The sequence below is a fragment of the Lipophrys pholis genome (assembly GCF_963383615.2).
Source record: "Lipophrys pholis genome assembly, chromosome: 21".
NCBI lineage: Eukaryota > Metazoa > Chordata > Actinopteri > Blenniiformes > Blenniidae > Lipophrys > Lipophrys pholis.
Genome location: NC_137649.1, coordinates 16,733,825 through 16,750,366, shown reverse-complemented (window position 1 = coordinate 16,750,366; position 16,542 = coordinate 16,733,825). Strand labels below are relative to the sequence as shown.

The window sequence follows — 16,542 nt, the reverse complement described above, 5'->3', positions numbered from 1 at the left end:
TGAGGAAAAACTACAAATTTGTGTTTTAAACAGTCTTCAGAAAGAAAGGGAATTTATGTATTTATAATGATTCTTTTTTATTCTTTTTTTTATCTACCAACCTGAAGGACCAAAGGAAGCAATCTTAGTGAGTAAATTTGATTAAAACAAAAGAGGCCGATTCTTTAGTGGTTGATTTGAATGTACCAAGGTTCTTTATAATTATATTTCCAAATTCTTTAACTAATAGTTTTCTTCTGTTAGTCTTAGTTCACTATCATACACTTTCAGCGCATTTAAACTGTGTAGTTATATTTTAAATAAATGAATTCGTATTGAGGGAACTATGTAAACATATAACTTGATCGACCTTAATGAGATTAAAGAAAATCGGGTTTAAAGGCGGAACTTTAAGCGGACCGGCTTCATTGGGCTCTCCGGACGGATTTCGCAGTTACTCCTGCATCCTCTTAGCACAACTGTGATAAACACTTCTTTTCAGACTGAAAATACGGATTTAAAGTGTGATTTTCTACCTCAACTTCCACGACATGGCAGGGAATTTCTGGCAGAGTTCTCACTAGTAAGTTTCCGTTAAAATCTGTTGACGATACGTGTTTATTTTATAATTTACCGTCTTTGTTTTGAGGCCTAGCCGCGTCTGTGCAGCGTTATGTTTCTACGGAACTCTTGCTGTGAGACAAAAAAACACTTTTATGAATAAAGACAGAAATAAAACGTTTGCGAAATTGAAAATTATTACAAAAACCTAAACTTACGAGTCCCACTGTACATTGTGTTGAAAGTGATATCGACAGCTTTTGTTCAGCTTTGTGTTGTTGTTGTTGCGTCGTCCCGCTAGCTTCCCAGCTGAGAGTTTTGACACTTTCAGGGTTTGTGAAATATATTTATTTGATATATCTGTTAAAAGTCTGCAGTGGGTGCTGGATAAGCAAGACCTGATGAAAGAGCGTCAGAAGGACCTGAAGGTCCTGACAGAGGAGGACTACTGGAAGCTGCAGATCTTCTTTGCCAATGGTATTGTTGTATTGGTTGAACTCTCTGAGGCTGATTTAATAGAATACAGTAAAGGTATACTGCCAGTGTGTTCTCTGGCTATATTTCAGAAATTGTGTACACTTATCGGAACTTTAAAACTCCCTGTATCTTGAATTCTACTCCTTCCGTCCATCAGTCGTTATTGTCTGTTTCAGTGATTCAGGCTTTAGGAGAACACCTGAAGCTTCGACAGCAGGTCATCGCCACTGCCACTGTCTACTTCAAGCGGTTCTATGCCAGGTAAGATCTCATTAACGTCAGTGAAATGACAATAGAAAACATTAGATTTTATTTATACTTGGCACTGAGGACAGAATTTCTAATGAAGTTATGCCAATACTGATCATTTTCATAAGAGTCATCAAAAAACTTCAATAATGGCATTCATCCATCCATCTCATATACCGCTTTACTTGCTCAGGGTCGCAGGTCACTGAAGCCAATCGCAACTCACTATGGGCGAGGGCAGGGTACACAGTTCACCAGTCCATCACAGGACAAGCACAGAAAGAAAAACAACCACACTGCCAGTCATACCTAGGGACAGTGTAGGCTCATATGCATGGTTTTGGACTGCGGTCCCATACGCACGGGGAGAACATGCAAACTGCACACAGAAAGGCCTGCCCTGTATTTGAACCCACAAATATTTGATCATATTTGCTTCAAAAGTTTAATATGTATGTATGTATGACAGAGAAAACTTTGCTTAATGTTAAGTTTCCAAGTTAAAAACTATTGTTGTTTATCTTGTGTTGTTTTCAGGTATTCTCTGAAAAGTATCGATCCCGTGCTCATGGCTCCTACCTGTGTTTTCCTGGCTTCTAAAGTGGAGGTTTGTGTGTTACTTCAATGTCGATAAGGCATCGGTACGAGCTTATGTCATCATAACAGGGAGTAGATAGCGATGAGGACATTGAAAACACAGCGCGTTGTCTCAGGGCTTCCACTTTTTAAATCTTAGTTTTGATGAATTTGAATTTAATCGTTTACTTCCTTTCAGGAATTCGGAGTTGTGTCTAATACCAGACTGATTTCTGCAGCAACGTCTGTCTGTAAGTGTCCACTTTCACTTTTCGACAACAATAGTCTTGATTCAGCTTTCCTCTGCAGAAAAGTTGAATTAACATACCTTGCCTGTCTTCATACAGTGAAAACACGGTTTTCTTACGCCTTTCCAAAGGAATTCCCATACAGAATGAATCATGTAAGTAAAATGAGATATTTACCTTTTAGGTAGATAGTTGCTGGTTTTGAGTGTGACCAAGATCAAGAAATATGTGTGAAAAATAATGTGAACACTATAAATCCAGAAACTAGTCTGTATGCAGTGATGCAGCATGGCAGTGCATTAATGACTTTACAGAGAGCAACTTTACAATGTACTGCAGTGTTGCCACATTAGTGTCCGTCCCTGCGTGAGATTCCTCAGGTAATGTTCGCGCTCTGCCGATAAAAACTCAGTTGATGTGGGAGATGGTTTCCCGCTGCATCTCGCACTGTGGTGGGAAGTGCAGTGCGCTGCCAACATCTTATTTATGTAACATCATGGTAGAGTTGCCTGGAAGTCCGAGGAGCTGTTCTGAATTGTTGCCTGTCCAGAAAGTTGTGTAAACTCTTATTTATACTGGGCCACCGGTGTGTGATTAATGAGGGAGTGAAAGAGTTTGCTGAGGCGCTACAACTTCAAAACATTTTTGTTTTTGTTTACAAGTGTCCACTCTGCGTTTGTAGTAGAAACGTCAGCATAACTGGACAAACAAAGTCTTCAGAGTGTAATCAATGCAAAGTCAAAAGAAGAAAATATTCCTGTTAATACGACTGTAGTGGTGAATTGTTAGTTTCAGCATATGCCGTGGTCTCACCTAAAATAATTTAATATCTTTCATTCTTTTCAAAGTCTATTTTAACTTATGTGATTTACAATTATCGAACAACATAAATTCAAAAAAGCAGGAAAATATGCATAGCCAGATATTTAATAGATATATTACAAACTCGCTAAACCCAAGTCTTATTTCTTAGATGTGTATTTTGATGTAGGAAGCCATCGTGTGGTTTCCTTCAGCGAGTCCTGATACTGTTTACACCTTTGTTTTCACAGATATTAGAATGCGAGTTCTACCTTTTGGAGTTGATGGTGAGTAGATGGGGGGGGGGGGGGGGTGAAATGTTCTCACTGCTGGACACTTGAATTGTTTGTTTTGGTTAAACTGAACTGTTGTGTTTCAGGACTGCTGCTTGATTGTATACCACCCGTATCGACCGCTGCTGCAGTATGTGCAGGACATGGGACAAGAGGACATGCTGCTGCCTCTGGCTTGGTATAACACACTCTCTGTTAAAAAAAAACCAAAACATTTCTTGTGTACTTTGACTCATGCTAAACATTTGATTGAGTTTTTTTTCTTTTTTTTTCGTTGTCTTTACCAGGCGGATAGTGAATGACACGTACAGGACAGATCTGTGTCTGCTCTACCCTCCCTTCATGATTGCCCTTGGTAAGAGTTGTCCCCACGTGTGTCCACTAGTGGCTGGGTAATGGTGGCTACTGGCCTGAAATAGGCCCGATTAGATGTAACTTGATCAGTTCTTCTTTTCCTCCCACAGCCTGCCTTCATGTGGCCTGCGTGGTGCAGCAGAAAGACGCCAGGCAGTGGTTCGCCGAGCTCTCCGTGGACATGGATAAAGTCAGACCGACACCCGTTTTAATGTTTAATATCGAGACACATATTCATGCACGAACGTTTAGGAAAATTAACAAAGTTGTTGCAAAAGTCTATGATAACTGAGAGAAGTTTTTACAATGTTTGCATATTTTTCTTGACTTTTTAAAGTTGAAGCAAACTTTATCTGCATTGTGAATGCCGTTAGTCTTTTTGGCAAACGCTCTTGCTGGTGCCAATTCTAAAGTACCAGAAAACTAAATAAAATACTAACTATTGTTGAGTATTCATCTAAAACAGGTAGCCATAGAAGAATCTTACCTAAGTCAAAGTTAATCATAACACGGGAACTCTTTCTGCTTGATGCTGTTTTGACAGATCTGGTCTCAAACGGTAGGTTGAATTATATTTGTATACTTTTTTATTCCGTTAAGATCCTGGAGATCATCCGTGTCATTCTGAAGCTCTATGACCAGTGGAAGAACTTTGATGACAGGAAGGAGATCGCTGCTGTCCTAAACAAGATGCCAAAACCCAAATCACCTCCCAACAGGTACATCAGCTTCTGATCCTGCTCTTCTATTGTGAAAATATGATATATTGTGTTCTGGTTATTTTTTAAGAATGTACAAGATGTGAACAAAAACCTCCTTTTGAAAACATAACTTAGTCACCTTTCCCTCTATATATTTACACATACATTTTGTGCTTGGAGATTTTCACTCCTCATGTCTGTGACTTCCAGAAAGAATCCCACTAATCAAGCATTACGAGAAACTATTTGAACATATACTATATTTCCATTACTGCAAATAATTGAGACTATCACAAAACTCGTGGAAAAGGATGAGGTTGTTGGTTCTTTTGGATCATCTGCTGCTCTTGACTACACACGCATGATCAGGCTTCTCTTCATTCACGATAAAAAAAACTACAGACAGCTTTTTGATCACACCTTGTACTGTAGACGGCAGCTTGAACTGTTGTGAATACTACAATCCTCCATTTAGCCAAAATGTGTGAACTGCTAAATGAATCGACGACACCGTGCTTGTTGCATTCAGTACGCTTTTAAAAAGTCCCTCAATTTAATTCCTTGGTTAATAATTTTCAGCCTACTCCCTTAGCCTGATGCACTCTGGGAAATCTGCCACTTTGCAGGGAGCTTTATGTAATTATTCCGTCTTTGTGTCTGCAGTGAGAGCGATCAGAGCTCCAACGGGAACCAGAGCAACTCCTACAGCCAGTCCTAGCACAGCATCTTATCTGAAGCCATAATGTCCACGTAGAGAGGGGGAGGGTCTTTAACAAATATCACACAGTGTAAACTTTGCAATGCCAGGTTTAAAAAAACCAAAACAAAAGCCTGCACATTTTAGCGGAGTCGGGTGTCCATTCATCACCACCTGAGATCACTTCTCTGCTCATTATGGGTTCGTAGGATCGAACCAGCAGCCTCTGGAGCGGCTGCAGTGCCCGGGACAAATGAACTCTTGAAAGAAACTTAAAACTGAGGAACAGATGGGAAGAGAGCTGGTGTGATGGTTGAGGAGAAACTTGTCATTGCGATGATCCTGACATCCTTGAACCACCCAGAGGAGCCAGTCTGTTCACACGAAGCTCCGCGGGATTTTTAGAAAACTTGATCACAAGTTGTGTGTGTGTGTGTGTGTGTTTGCGTGAGTGTGTGGGTGTGGGTGTGGGTGTGAGGCAGTGAGTGGCCAGGCTGTGTGGGGTTCTTCATTCCTCAGGGTCTGCAGTAGGCTTCTCTGTAAAATCATGTCGTGCAGTGAGAATCTGGTTGGATGTCACCATGTGAGCGTGTGACGGGAAGGGGAAACGCCTGCCTTCTGCTTGATCAAAGAACTGTGGCAGGAAAACTCCCAGGAGTGAGAAATGAGCTCCTTTTTAATCCAGTTTACTGTTTTGAATCATGACAGCTCCACCTCCTCCCTCCCATTCCGCATTTCATTTTGTATATAACCGTAATTATTTTCATTCACTTTAGATCTTTGGCTTAATCATGACTGGGTTCAGCTTTGTACTTGTGCTTCAGGTTAAAGTGCCCCTGGTTTGTTTGTTTTTTGGTTTTTTTTGTGTTCTCTCTCATGATTCATTTCGCCTGCTGCAAAGCTTTTTATTGTAGTATGCTTTTTGGTTTATTCAAATTTAGTTGTAGACTTAACATGTAAAATAGTGGTGTTCCTTTTGAGTAAACATTGCAATCAATATGTCTGCACACTTTAAAAAAAAAAAAAAAAAAACCTCCCATTTGTTTAGACACTGATGTGGCTATGTACAGGTGTGTATGTTTTAAATGTCTTCATATTTTTGTGATGTATTACAGCGGGACCTGTGTGTGTGTGTGTGTGTGCACGCACAAAACAAGGTGCTTGAAAGCCTTACAAAAAGCTGCTGGTTGTAGGGAAAATCCATGACTAAAGCACATTGTCCATTCAGGTGAGCTGTAAAATATGCTGGGGTGTTTTGTTGAATTATTTGGGTGCGTCTGATTCTTCTCCCTGCCTCGAGGAATAAATACTAAAACAGTGGAGCAAATTGGATGCAGCCGTTCTGGCATTTTCCGACCCTTCAGGACTCTCCATCTGTCATTTCTGTTCCTCAGAATGGGCATAAAAGCAAAAGGGCTTCACTCCAACCAGACATCCCCTCTACTTCTGGTCGATACCATTTTCCCTGCATCGTTTTATTGAATAAAATGTTTTGTGTGCAAAACGAGGTGGGCTCTTGCTGTTATGTCATGTGAATACAATCTCTTTTTTCTGGGAAAATTCCAGCATGATGCCAAAGTCACATACGGACCCTTTTACACAACTTCAATGTCAGCAGTGGTCGGATCCCTCTAGTGGTGAATACTAAACGTGTAACATTGTACCTTTTTTCACACTTAAAAACTCTTTAGTTTTAATTGTCGTGTTATCAACGCTCCTGAAGTTGGGGAATAGAACAATATTTCGTGTTAAAGGTTCGTGTTTAAGGTGAAGAAAATTGCACAATGTCATTACGTAGCCCGTGACGTCACGTTGGAGGCACGGAAACTACAGAAAATACCGGAAACGCTGCTAAAGACTACGTTGTGTTTCCTATAAAATAAAACCGTATTCGATTTGAAAGACTTAAACAATCCCTGTCCCGATACAAAGTGAGAAGATTTATGGTTGGAGGAGGGAAGCTATAACAGTCAGAGTAGTACAGCCAGATATTATTCGTATAGTCCAGTTTTAGTAGACCAAAAACGTTCAGAAAACGGATAGGAAGTTTACTTTGAAAGGCTCTTCCGGAAACTGTGTTATATACTAGTGCGTCTTGGAGGAGTCGGGGCAAAAGAAAGCTCCGAGCAGGCTTCGGAGGATGCCCACCCCGCCGCGGGGACACGCTCCGGGCGGGATGTTTGTGTCCAGTCGGCTGTTCCTCGTCGTGTCGCCCCGCAGCCGGCACCCATGAAGCCCCCCCTGATGAAGCCTCGAGCTGCCGGAGCGAGGCGGAGAGCGGCCGCAGACAGAGAGCATGTACTGGCGCGTCGGGTTCGCCTGGACGCGGTCGTTTGTGGTTGATCTCGGCCAGAACCGGAGCTTCTCCTCCGGCCTTCTGGGCTCCGATGAGCAGCTCTCGTTTTATGGATACATCGTCGCCCAACCACTGCAGGACTACGGCGGCATCATGTCGGCTCTGGGCTCCGACTCGTGGTGGCGGAAGACGCTGTATCTGACCGGAGGGGCTCTGCTGGCTGCCGCTGCCTATCTGCTGCACGAGCTGCTGGCCATCAGGTACAAACAGCGCAGAGGACCCCCTCCTCCCCCTCCCCCTCGCCCTGACAGGCAGGCCTCCACTTATCAAACCAGTCTTATCTGCATTTTCACTCCAAATCTCCGAGGTCCGCTGCTTTATTACTGCTTTCTGATATTACTTAATCCCGTCTGTTCGGGCGGGGTGAGAGCGGAGACGGTGGAGAATAAGGAGTCGTGAGTGGGTGGGTTGTGATGTAACGGAACCCCCACCCATCATCCCCAACAAACACACACTTCCATACACATACATACACACACATATGCAGTAGGTCTCCATCTTCATTGGATTATTGAGGTGGATTAAACGCGCCAGCGACCCTCCAGTAAAGGTCATGGCTGTTATTTCGCCCTGTGGGTCATTCAGGATGTTGATGGGTTAATAATGGCTCATTTCCATTGGTGTTTGTTGAAGTTGCTCTGTTTGCCAGCACGCAGGCCCTTGAGGCAGCTCTTGTTTTCACGCGGGTTGACACGAGAGACACTGACAGTATAGGGCACTTTCATTTGAAGGACATCAGGTACATGTGGTGTTTTCTTTATGACAGTTAGAGGTGTGTATTTTACAACACTGCGCAAATGGGACCTCCATCCTATCTCTAGAATCTAAACATTCATAATGTCAGGAAGCTATGCTTTATTATAAATGCGGTAATGACAGTAAAACGGGTTTTTACTGAGTTTTTAATTAGCAGAAGTGAAGGTTTTAGGATCCGGCTTTGCTGGTTAGGCTTCACCTCACAGCATATGTCCCAGCCATGCATTTTTATGATGTTGTTAAGGACATTTAAACTATGTCGAGATGACATGAAGTCAATTTAGCTCATATAAAGAATAGTGGCACTCAGACACCGTGGGCCTTTATTTTTTTTACAAGCTCAAGGCGGAAATATGGCTGGTGAAATATTCATTCAAACTGAAGACTGAAGCGCCTCTGTGAAATCCCGCATCTCTCTGTCATTCCAACACTTCAGTGGTGTTTCTATGAAAGGACAACGTGTACTTCACGTTATTCTCGTTGCCTCCGTGTGAGGCAGCGGGCACTTCAGCACCACCCTGGCACGGACAGCTCCTCTGCTGTTGTTTTCACCGTTCAGCACCGCACACAGTGGACAGCTCCCCCTCGTCCGCTCACGTGAGGTTGTTGCCACTTGCAGGCCCGTGGCGGTCCAATAAGAGTGGCCCGGTTTCGCCACTGTCAGCCACGTGAGTGCACGAGCATCTCTCCAAGGAGATGCCTCATTGTTTTGACGCTGCAGTTGGGATGACAGGCCCTGGGCTGACGGTCTCTCGCGGCCAGTGAATGGATTAATTCAGTGATTCATATGATAGATGAGCTGAACTCTCTCCATGCCTCTGTCCACCTCTAATTCTATATATCTTCTTCTATCTTCTTGATATCTACTCTATTATCTTCCACCACAACAACTATCGTTTCCTCCGTCTTCCATTTTATAGAATTGTTCATTTCAATCGCACAGTAAATCGATTGCCTCAAAATGATAATTAATTAGAAATTCTTAAAGAATTAGCCTTGTGCTTAATCCGGCATATTTACAGTAACCTCGTGATGACATGGATTGCACATTATTGTGCTCTGTCCCGTTCAAATAAACAAATTCAATAAATCCTTATATTAATTAATCTGGGGGGACATGAATGATTAAATGAAAAAGGAACCAAATTGCACTATATTCTCTTGTAAGGTAGATTGCAGTGGTGGGTCACTGTAGTGCTTGTCAGAGTTTTTCTCTTTTGTGTCGTTATGTGAAGAGGTTTAAACAGTCTTGTGTGATACACGGTTCAGTTTGTCAGCTCCTGACACTTATTAATTTGAGGTCAGACACAAGAGCAGAGGTAACCCACTAATTATCCCACAGGGCATGTTGTATAAGTAGTGGTCAACACAAACAACATGGCTTCAAAATGTGGATTGACTTCCTAGAAATTTCTGCAAAGTGATCATGGCTTGTATTTGTCATTTGAATGTGGGGGACCTGGTCTGTGGCATTAAAGGCACAAAAACTATTCAAGTCCGCAGTTGAAATTGCAATGACTTTCTGTGTGAAAATCAAGCAGCCAAATAGACCCTGCTACTATTGTAGGACAAAAGCACTCCGTGTAGTACAGGTAGACTTTAACAGGGGATAAAGCCTATTTAGAGAGAAGTAGAGGAAGCAGAAGTGGTGGATTTTATCAGTTTTCTTACCCAAAAAAAGCGTTGATTGTATAATTGACAAGATAAAAGTGTATATTTATACTGACTTTGGAGTCTTGAGGTATAATGGAGATTTTCATAGCTGTATGTGTGTATATTCTTCAGAAACAAATGAAAGTTAATTATTTTCCATTTGCACACAATTAAACAAGAGCCTTTTAAACAGTTGCTGGGTGTGATTTTAAACAAATTAATGAGTAATTCTTCACTGACGTTTGGAAATGAACACAAATAAACTTGAGGTATCTGTTTTCCGCCTCAGAAATCTCTGCTAATTACTGTCAAACCACTTGACATATATGAAAGTTTATCGTCACAGCAGAAGTCTTTCTTTGTTACTCTGTACACTTGAAGTCGCTCTCGGTTACAGAGAGATTGACGCCTCCTGCGCTAAAGTGACTCACCACATCATATTCTGGTAGGAAGCGACTCTGGGTGAAGGTTCAGTGAATATTTACCTTCATGTATTGTCGGTCACGACCGTGAGGGTTGTTTTAGTTTGATGTTGTTAAAACAAAGGATTTTTTTATCTTCCACCTTCATTCTAAATCTCACTCCTTTGTTCATTGATCGACTGTTTGTTTTGGGGTTTTGTTTGTTTCTTCGAAACCATCAGGTAAACATAAAATGATCAAACAGCCATATCATTGGTAACACACAGACACACATACAGTATTTGCTTGTCTTGAGCCTCTGACATGTTTCAACAACACAAAACGTCACCAAGTATTTGTGTAATGAAGGAAGTGATATTTATATAGCACTTTACACAATAAAAGTTCTCCCCGATAAGGTAGAATAAAACACAGTACAACAAGGTTCAAGTTTAGTTTTTCTGCATAAACTGTAATAATAGTTTTTTTCTTTGTGTTTTGAGACGCACATTTCACGTTCAGTGGTTTGCACTCGACGAGATCCTGCGAACGGGATTTGAGCTCAAACTCCCTGTTACATAGTGACGGCACACACTGACCCACCACAGTCTGATTCTTCCTGACATGCAGCTCTGTCCCACACAGAAAGGAGGAAGAGCTGGACTCTAAAGATGCCATCATACTCCATCAGTTCTCCCGGCCCAAATCTGGTGCTCCGTCCCTGTCCCCTTTCTGCCTTAAGCTGGAGACCTACCTCCGTATGGTGGACCTGCCCTACCAGGTAAGACTGAGGCAGACCTGATGGTTGACGGTGCTCTCTGCACTGAGCGGCTGCAGTGCACTCTGTTTATATCAAGTTTAAATCAATTACACTTTAACACCATTTCCCTCTGTCAGACAAAGTTTATATCAAACATTAAAAAATGTTTCATTTAAATGCTCTGCTGTTGTTGCTTTTACCGAGTTTTATTATAAAGATATTCATCTTTCCAAGTGTCCGGTTGCTTATTGAACGTCTTCCTTTTATCGTTTCCTCTCCCCGCAGAACTACTTTGATGGGAAGCTTTCGTCGCAGGGAAAGATGCCGTGGATCGAGTACAACCAAGAGCAGGTGTGCGGCACCGAGTTCATCATCGACTTCCTGGAGGAGAGGCTGGGCGTGAGCCTCAACAAGAGCCTCACCGTGCAGGAGATGGCCGTGTCGCGCGCCGTTACCAAGATGGTGGAGGAGCACTTCTACTGGTGAGCGACACAAATGCTCATGTAGTTTTATGGTCCCGGAACTCGACTGTTTACAATGTCAGCGACTTCATCAGGTGCAAAATGAAAAGGAAGGAGTGTGAAGACGACATTAGGTGCTCCAGCAATATGTTGAAAACAATTGCTTCACAACAATGAGCAGAAAGTTTAGTTCAGACCACAGAGGTTGTGTTTTACAGAGAAAAACCCACCAAAACATTGGCAGAGGTGGAAGGAAAACACTTTGCGCAGAGGGATTCAAACCCTGGATTAGGTCGGGCGGGAAACACGAGCAAAAAGCAACAAACAGATTCTAATTACACTTTTTTAAACTGATGATTTGTCCCAGTTGTTCTCAAAATTTGAGATATCTTTATCACATGTCCTCTGCACCACAACAAAGAACAACTTGCAAGTTTAAATTGTAGAGGTTATTATGGCACTATTGTACTGGTCTGGCTCACTCGAGTTGAAATTGGTGTGTATGCGGCCTCTAAACTAAAATGACAGCTCTGATGTGGAGGCATACTTAATGCTTGATATGATAAATATTTATTGATACTCTTTGGTGGCTCGAGCCAAACTCTACACATCAGCAGCAATATTGATAGCAGGCCTCGCTCCTCCCAAACATTTACTTTCATTCTAAGCTTTGTACTGTTTTTCTCCACATACCACTAAAGAGTATCATGGGTTTCAGAATGAACGCTGTTGCTTATTTTTCCCCACAAATAACAATAACTAATCGTTTCGTGCTTTTAGTGTCATGCTGAAATGTTATTTTCCCCTCCTGTCGTGCTTTTTCTTCTGAGCGAAAGGCACACGAACTGTCGTCACGGGTGAGGTTGATATCCGTGCGTCTGTCGTTGTGCCGCAGGACAATAGCTTACTGTCAGTGGGTGGACAACCTGGAGGAGACGCAGAAGATGCTGTCGGTGAGCGGACCACTGAGCGACCTGCTCAAGTGGATCCTGAGTCACCTGACCGGCGGAATCGTCAAGAGAGAAATGTACGGGCACGGGATCGGGCGCTTCTCCAGGGAGGAGGTTTACACCCTGATGGAGAAGGACATGCGTACCCTCGCCACTCTGCTCGGTGAGGCTGTTTGTGTTTTGTGGCCGTCGTCTTGTGGCAGGTTGAAAATATTCATTCACCGAACCGTCCATTCATCATCTTTTCTATGCCTCCTTTATTATCTTGGGCAGCAGGGTGCGGGGGGGGGGGGGGGGGGGGGGGGGGGGGGCTATCGCAGCAGACACAGGGTGAAAGGGGAATAAAACTCAGGACAGGCCTTGGTGCAGGACCGACACAAAGAGATGGACAATCACCCACACATGGTTACACCAACAGCCAATTTAGAGTCACCAGTTGCCCTTTGTGGGAGAAATTGATGCAGGCGCATTCATGCTGTGAAGCAACTTTACAGCCACCGCACCGCAGACTTCACAGGAGTGATGCAATTTAATTATCTGAGCTTTTTTTTTTTTTTTCTCTATTTGATTTGATTTATGTCATTCATGTCGCAACTGAGCCCCTCTGTCTACTCTTATGAATTCCTCTGTGGCACTGAGAAACCCTGGCTCTATTCATGTGTTGATATATGGATTTATCATCCAACTAAAATAAGTGTTCAACGAGAACCTTGAGGATTGTAATTGACAAGAGTGAGTAGTCGCAGAAACAAATGGATCAACATTGACCTCCAGTGGTGAAAGGCAGAACTGCAGTTTGTCGCTTAATGAGTCAGAGGAGTAACATGAGAATAATGTTTGTATTTTTTTGTAGTGTTCTGATGATTCTCTTGTTGTTGCTGCTGTTTAAGGGGATAAGAAGTACCTGATGGGCTCCAGGCTTTCCACCGTAGACGCTGCAGTGTTCAGTCACCTGGCTCCTGCTATGTGGACTCTACCAGGGTCCCGGCCGGAGCAGCTAATCAAAGGTGGGTTCATCGAGAGTGGAGTCTGCTGAATGACTATATTATGTCACAAACCATGACGTTCCATTTTAGCTTTAGGGTTTTCTATAGAAAATCCACAAACGTTTCACCTCATAACTCCTGTTGGTGCAATAATAACGATTTAGAAAAAAAACAGTTACTGCAGAATCAATTCATGGATTTATAACAAATATGTTTTATATGTATAAAACAAAAATAGGTCCGTTTTGAGTGTTGATTCTTTGTGCTCCAGAGACGCTTGAGGCCCTCAAATTAAGGAATCAGTGAGCTCTATTTCTTTTAGTGATATGTTGTGATGAGACTCCCAATTAAAAAGAACAAAACAGTGGAAGGAGTGTTAAACTCATTTTAATCCACAGACAACAACATTTCATCTCTATTGGGCTGTACCAGTAAAATAGAAGCATAAAAGCCTTTGAGATACACATTTCTGGACAACTTTTGAAGTTTCCCCTTTTTAGAGCAAAGATATATGATTCTATTATGGAAAAAGTTCACATTGAATTTCTTCACAAAGTTGCACATTTTCAAGAAAACTGTGCAATTTCTATATGCCATTATTTTATTTTTTTAAATGCTTTCTGGTGCAGAATACAGTGAAGTAATGTTGCAGCCTTCAGCATGCATGTTTTTACAGTCACCCTCACAGAATAGCATTCATGTCATCAACGTCAACCCGGTGGGCTCATTGTCGCCCCTCTCCAGAGCAGCGTTTGTTTTTGTCCTACCCTGGACCAACATAATAGTCCCTTATAGGGAGCTTTTCCATATACAAATATGAAAATCTTATGTGTGAATTTCATGATCGGAATACAATAGAAAAGTTTTGTAAAACTCATATCTTTGATCTGATAAAACTAAAATGAAATATTAGAAGCGTTTTTGTTTCCTTCTTTATGATATTGGCTTTAAAAAGAATACAAATCTAAAATAGTTTTTCAAAATATGAAAATACTTAGATGAGACATGTTTCCTGGTTTTGTCATTGAAAGCCATATTGATCACAATATTTAAAAGAGGATTGAAACTTTTAATTTTACCCATTATGAGTGGAAAAAAATAGAATATAATTCAAAAAAAGTAATTGTGTCTAATTTCTTAGATTATAGCTCCTCTATACTGGTGAAAACAGATGTGGTTTCTAAATGCTGTCTTTGTGTTAACAAGATGAGCGCATTGACGTTGGACTTCTGGATGAACTGGAAGGGTTTTAAAACTTGCTATGGATAGCATATAGCAATATAATCTGCTATTTAAAACAAGGATTATGCAGAATGTAGGAACAAATTGTACAGAAGGAAAACAAAAGAAAAAGATTTTTCAGCTCGTAGCCAATAAAACTGATGATTCTCCCCTCTCACATTGTGAACCAATAACCAGATCCAGGAGTTGTAAATCAGTTGCGATCAAGCTGTTCATCTTCCTCAGGTGAGCTGATCAACTTGGCCATGTACTGTGAGCGCATCCGCCGGCGATTCTGGCCCGAATGGTTTGTGGACCTGGAGGACTTCCGCTACAGCGACACCACCGAGTCCGTCGACTCGCCGTCCAAGCTCCCCGACCTGGGCCTGTACTCCCGCACGGACACTTTCCAGGACGACGACGACGACGACGACGACGACACGCACCCGCACACGCCGCACACCCCGCGCGCTCACACGCCGCCGGACCCGCCGTCGCCGGTCAGCGACCCGACGGGCCACTCGCTGTACGACTCTGACATGGACACGGAGTGCTCCGAGATAGACCAGCTCAAGTGTTGACAACGCGTACACTTAAGAGTACACACCACATTTTAGGCACAGCGCAGGGTGGGGGGGGGAGCTGCTTCCCAACCTGCTGCACACGGCGCCTACCTCTGAGGACAGAAGAAAGAACCCCGGGGGGGGGGGGGGTGTTTCTGGTGGTGCCTGTGCCGGCGGACTCAGTGAGGACGCGGAGGGCGAAACATGCAAAACTGTAGTGGAGGAAAGATTGCAGCAGGAAGAGAGAGAGAGAGAGAGAGAGAGAGAGAGAAAGAATGAGGAAATCAGGCGGAGAGTAGAACGACGCAGGAACAGGACATAAACCCTGAAGTAGAGGAATTCAATCCAGGAGTAAATGACGCCGCTGCCGAGAAACTCCTCCACGTGCTCGACATCGTCTGCAGTCGCAGCCCCGCGGTCTGTTGTCCCTTCGCCGTAACCATGACAACCATGTGTGTGCGTGCCCCTTGTTTGTCCCTCGTAGCACCCGGCACCGCCCCGCTGTGTGTGTGTGTGTGTGTGTGTGTGTGTGTGTGTGTGTGTGTGTGTGTGTGTGTGTGTGTGTGTGTGCTTCGACTCACTGAGCCCTTAACGCCTTCTATCAACAGGACCTGTACAGGATTCATGCGGATGATTCAACTCGGTGTAAATAGATACGGGAATCTGATTAAAAAATCTCAAATATAATAGATAGAATATTTGATTATATATAGGTATAAATAGTATAGATAGCCTGGAATAATACAACCATCTGTCCTATGATGTAAATACTGTCGGTATGTGTGTGTTTTAGTTTGGACACAAGCTGTCTTGTATTAGTCTCCATGAAAACCCACTCTGCTGCAGGAGGACGCCTCATAGCGTATCGATCCACACAACAGTGATCTGACAGTGATTCCTGCTGTCCACACGGCGAGACTCTGCAAGTGGACAACGGATGACAAACCCTAACCTTCCACGAGCACTTTGTTTTGTCTTTCGAAGACAATAGTTTTACCAAAAAGTAGAGAAATAAACCCCACCTTATGATTTCAGAGTGACGACAAACATAATCAGGCTGCTGAGTTGCTTGGATGAAATAAAAGGACAGTAGCTTTAGGTAAAAAAAAAAAAGACCTTTTAAAATTGTGCATTCAAGCAATTGAGCGCGAGTCTAACAATCATGTAGACGTAGGCTAGTCGGACTGAACGTGCATGGCTGGTACGTGCCCACAGAACTCTCCCTTTACGACTTGCTGTGGATTATCTTAACTATATTTCTTCGCTGGCCCATTTAAGTTTTGATGCAGTTTGTTTGTCGGTGCCTCCGGCCAAATCCACCGTACAAAGATGGGTAGCTGTCAGGCACATTGTATTTGTGACTGACATCGCTCTTCATACTGGAAATGTTCAAGCAATAAGAGGGCAGAGCTTTTGTTCACCCTTTGATTTCATGGTGACGTCACGGCGCCGGCTTTATGTGTATTTGTCGATCAGCAAATGCACGCACGGACAACATT

At 42.8% G+C, this 16,542-nt stretch overlaps 2 protein-coding genes across 2 annotated transcripts; both read left to right on the top strand.

Moving 5' to 3' along the window:
- Nucleotides 1-411: 411 nt before the first annotated feature.
- Nucleotides 412-6,443, top strand: ccnc (cyclin C). The gene is made up of 12 exons (XM_080490985.1): nucleotides 412-562; nucleotides 911-1,017; nucleotides 1,194-1,278; nucleotides 1,804-1,873; nucleotides 2,042-2,093; nucleotides 2,190-2,245; nucleotides 3,143-3,178; nucleotides 3,271-3,362; nucleotides 3,472-3,539; nucleotides 3,649-3,728; nucleotides 4,139-4,257; nucleotides 4,903-6,443. Exons 1-12 carry the CDS (start codon nucleotides 531-533, stop codon nucleotides 4,955-4,957), a joined length of 852 nt encoding a protein of 283 aa, XP_080347111.1. The 5' UTR covers nucleotides 412-530; the 3' UTR covers nucleotides 4,958-6,443.
- Nucleotides 6,444-7,011: 568 nt separating this feature from the next.
- faxca (failed axon connections homolog, metaxin like GST domain containing a) lies at nucleotides 7,012-16,041 on the top strand. The gene is made up of 6 exons (XM_080490982.1): nucleotides 7,012-7,492; nucleotides 10,748-10,883; nucleotides 11,148-11,344; nucleotides 12,219-12,436; nucleotides 13,164-13,280; nucleotides 14,727-16,041. Exons 1-6 carry the CDS (start codon nucleotides 7,233-7,235, stop codon nucleotides 15,059-15,061), a joined length of 1,263 nt encoding a protein of 420 aa, XP_080347108.1. The 5' UTR covers nucleotides 7,012-7,232; the 3' UTR covers nucleotides 15,062-16,041.
- The last annotated feature ends 501 nt before the right edge of the window (nucleotides 16,042-16,542 follow it).

Coding starts and splice junctions, on each gene's coding strand:
- ccnc (XM_080490985.1), top strand. CDS start 531: ATGGCAGGGAATTTCTGGCAGAGTTCTCACTA. Junction 1,874..2,041: donor TCCTGGCTTCTAAAGTGGAG/GTTTGTGTGTTA, acceptor ACTTCCTTTCAG/GAATTCGGAGTTGTGTCTAA. Junction 3,363..3,471: donor ATGCTGCTGCCTCTGGCTTG/GTATAACACACT, acceptor TGTCTTTACCAG/GCGGATAGTGAATGACACGT.
- faxca (XM_080490982.1), top strand. CDS start 7,233: ATGTACTGGCGCGTCGGGTTCGCCTGGACGCGGTCGTTTGTGGTTGAT. Junction 11,345..12,218: donor GTGGAGGAGCACTTCTACTG/GTGAGCGACACA, acceptor GTTGTGCCGCAG/GACAATAGCTTACTGTCAGT. Junction 12,437..13,163: donor TACCCTCGCCACTCTGCTCG/GTGAGGCTGTTT, acceptor CTGCTGTTTAAG/GGGATAAGAAGTACCTGATG.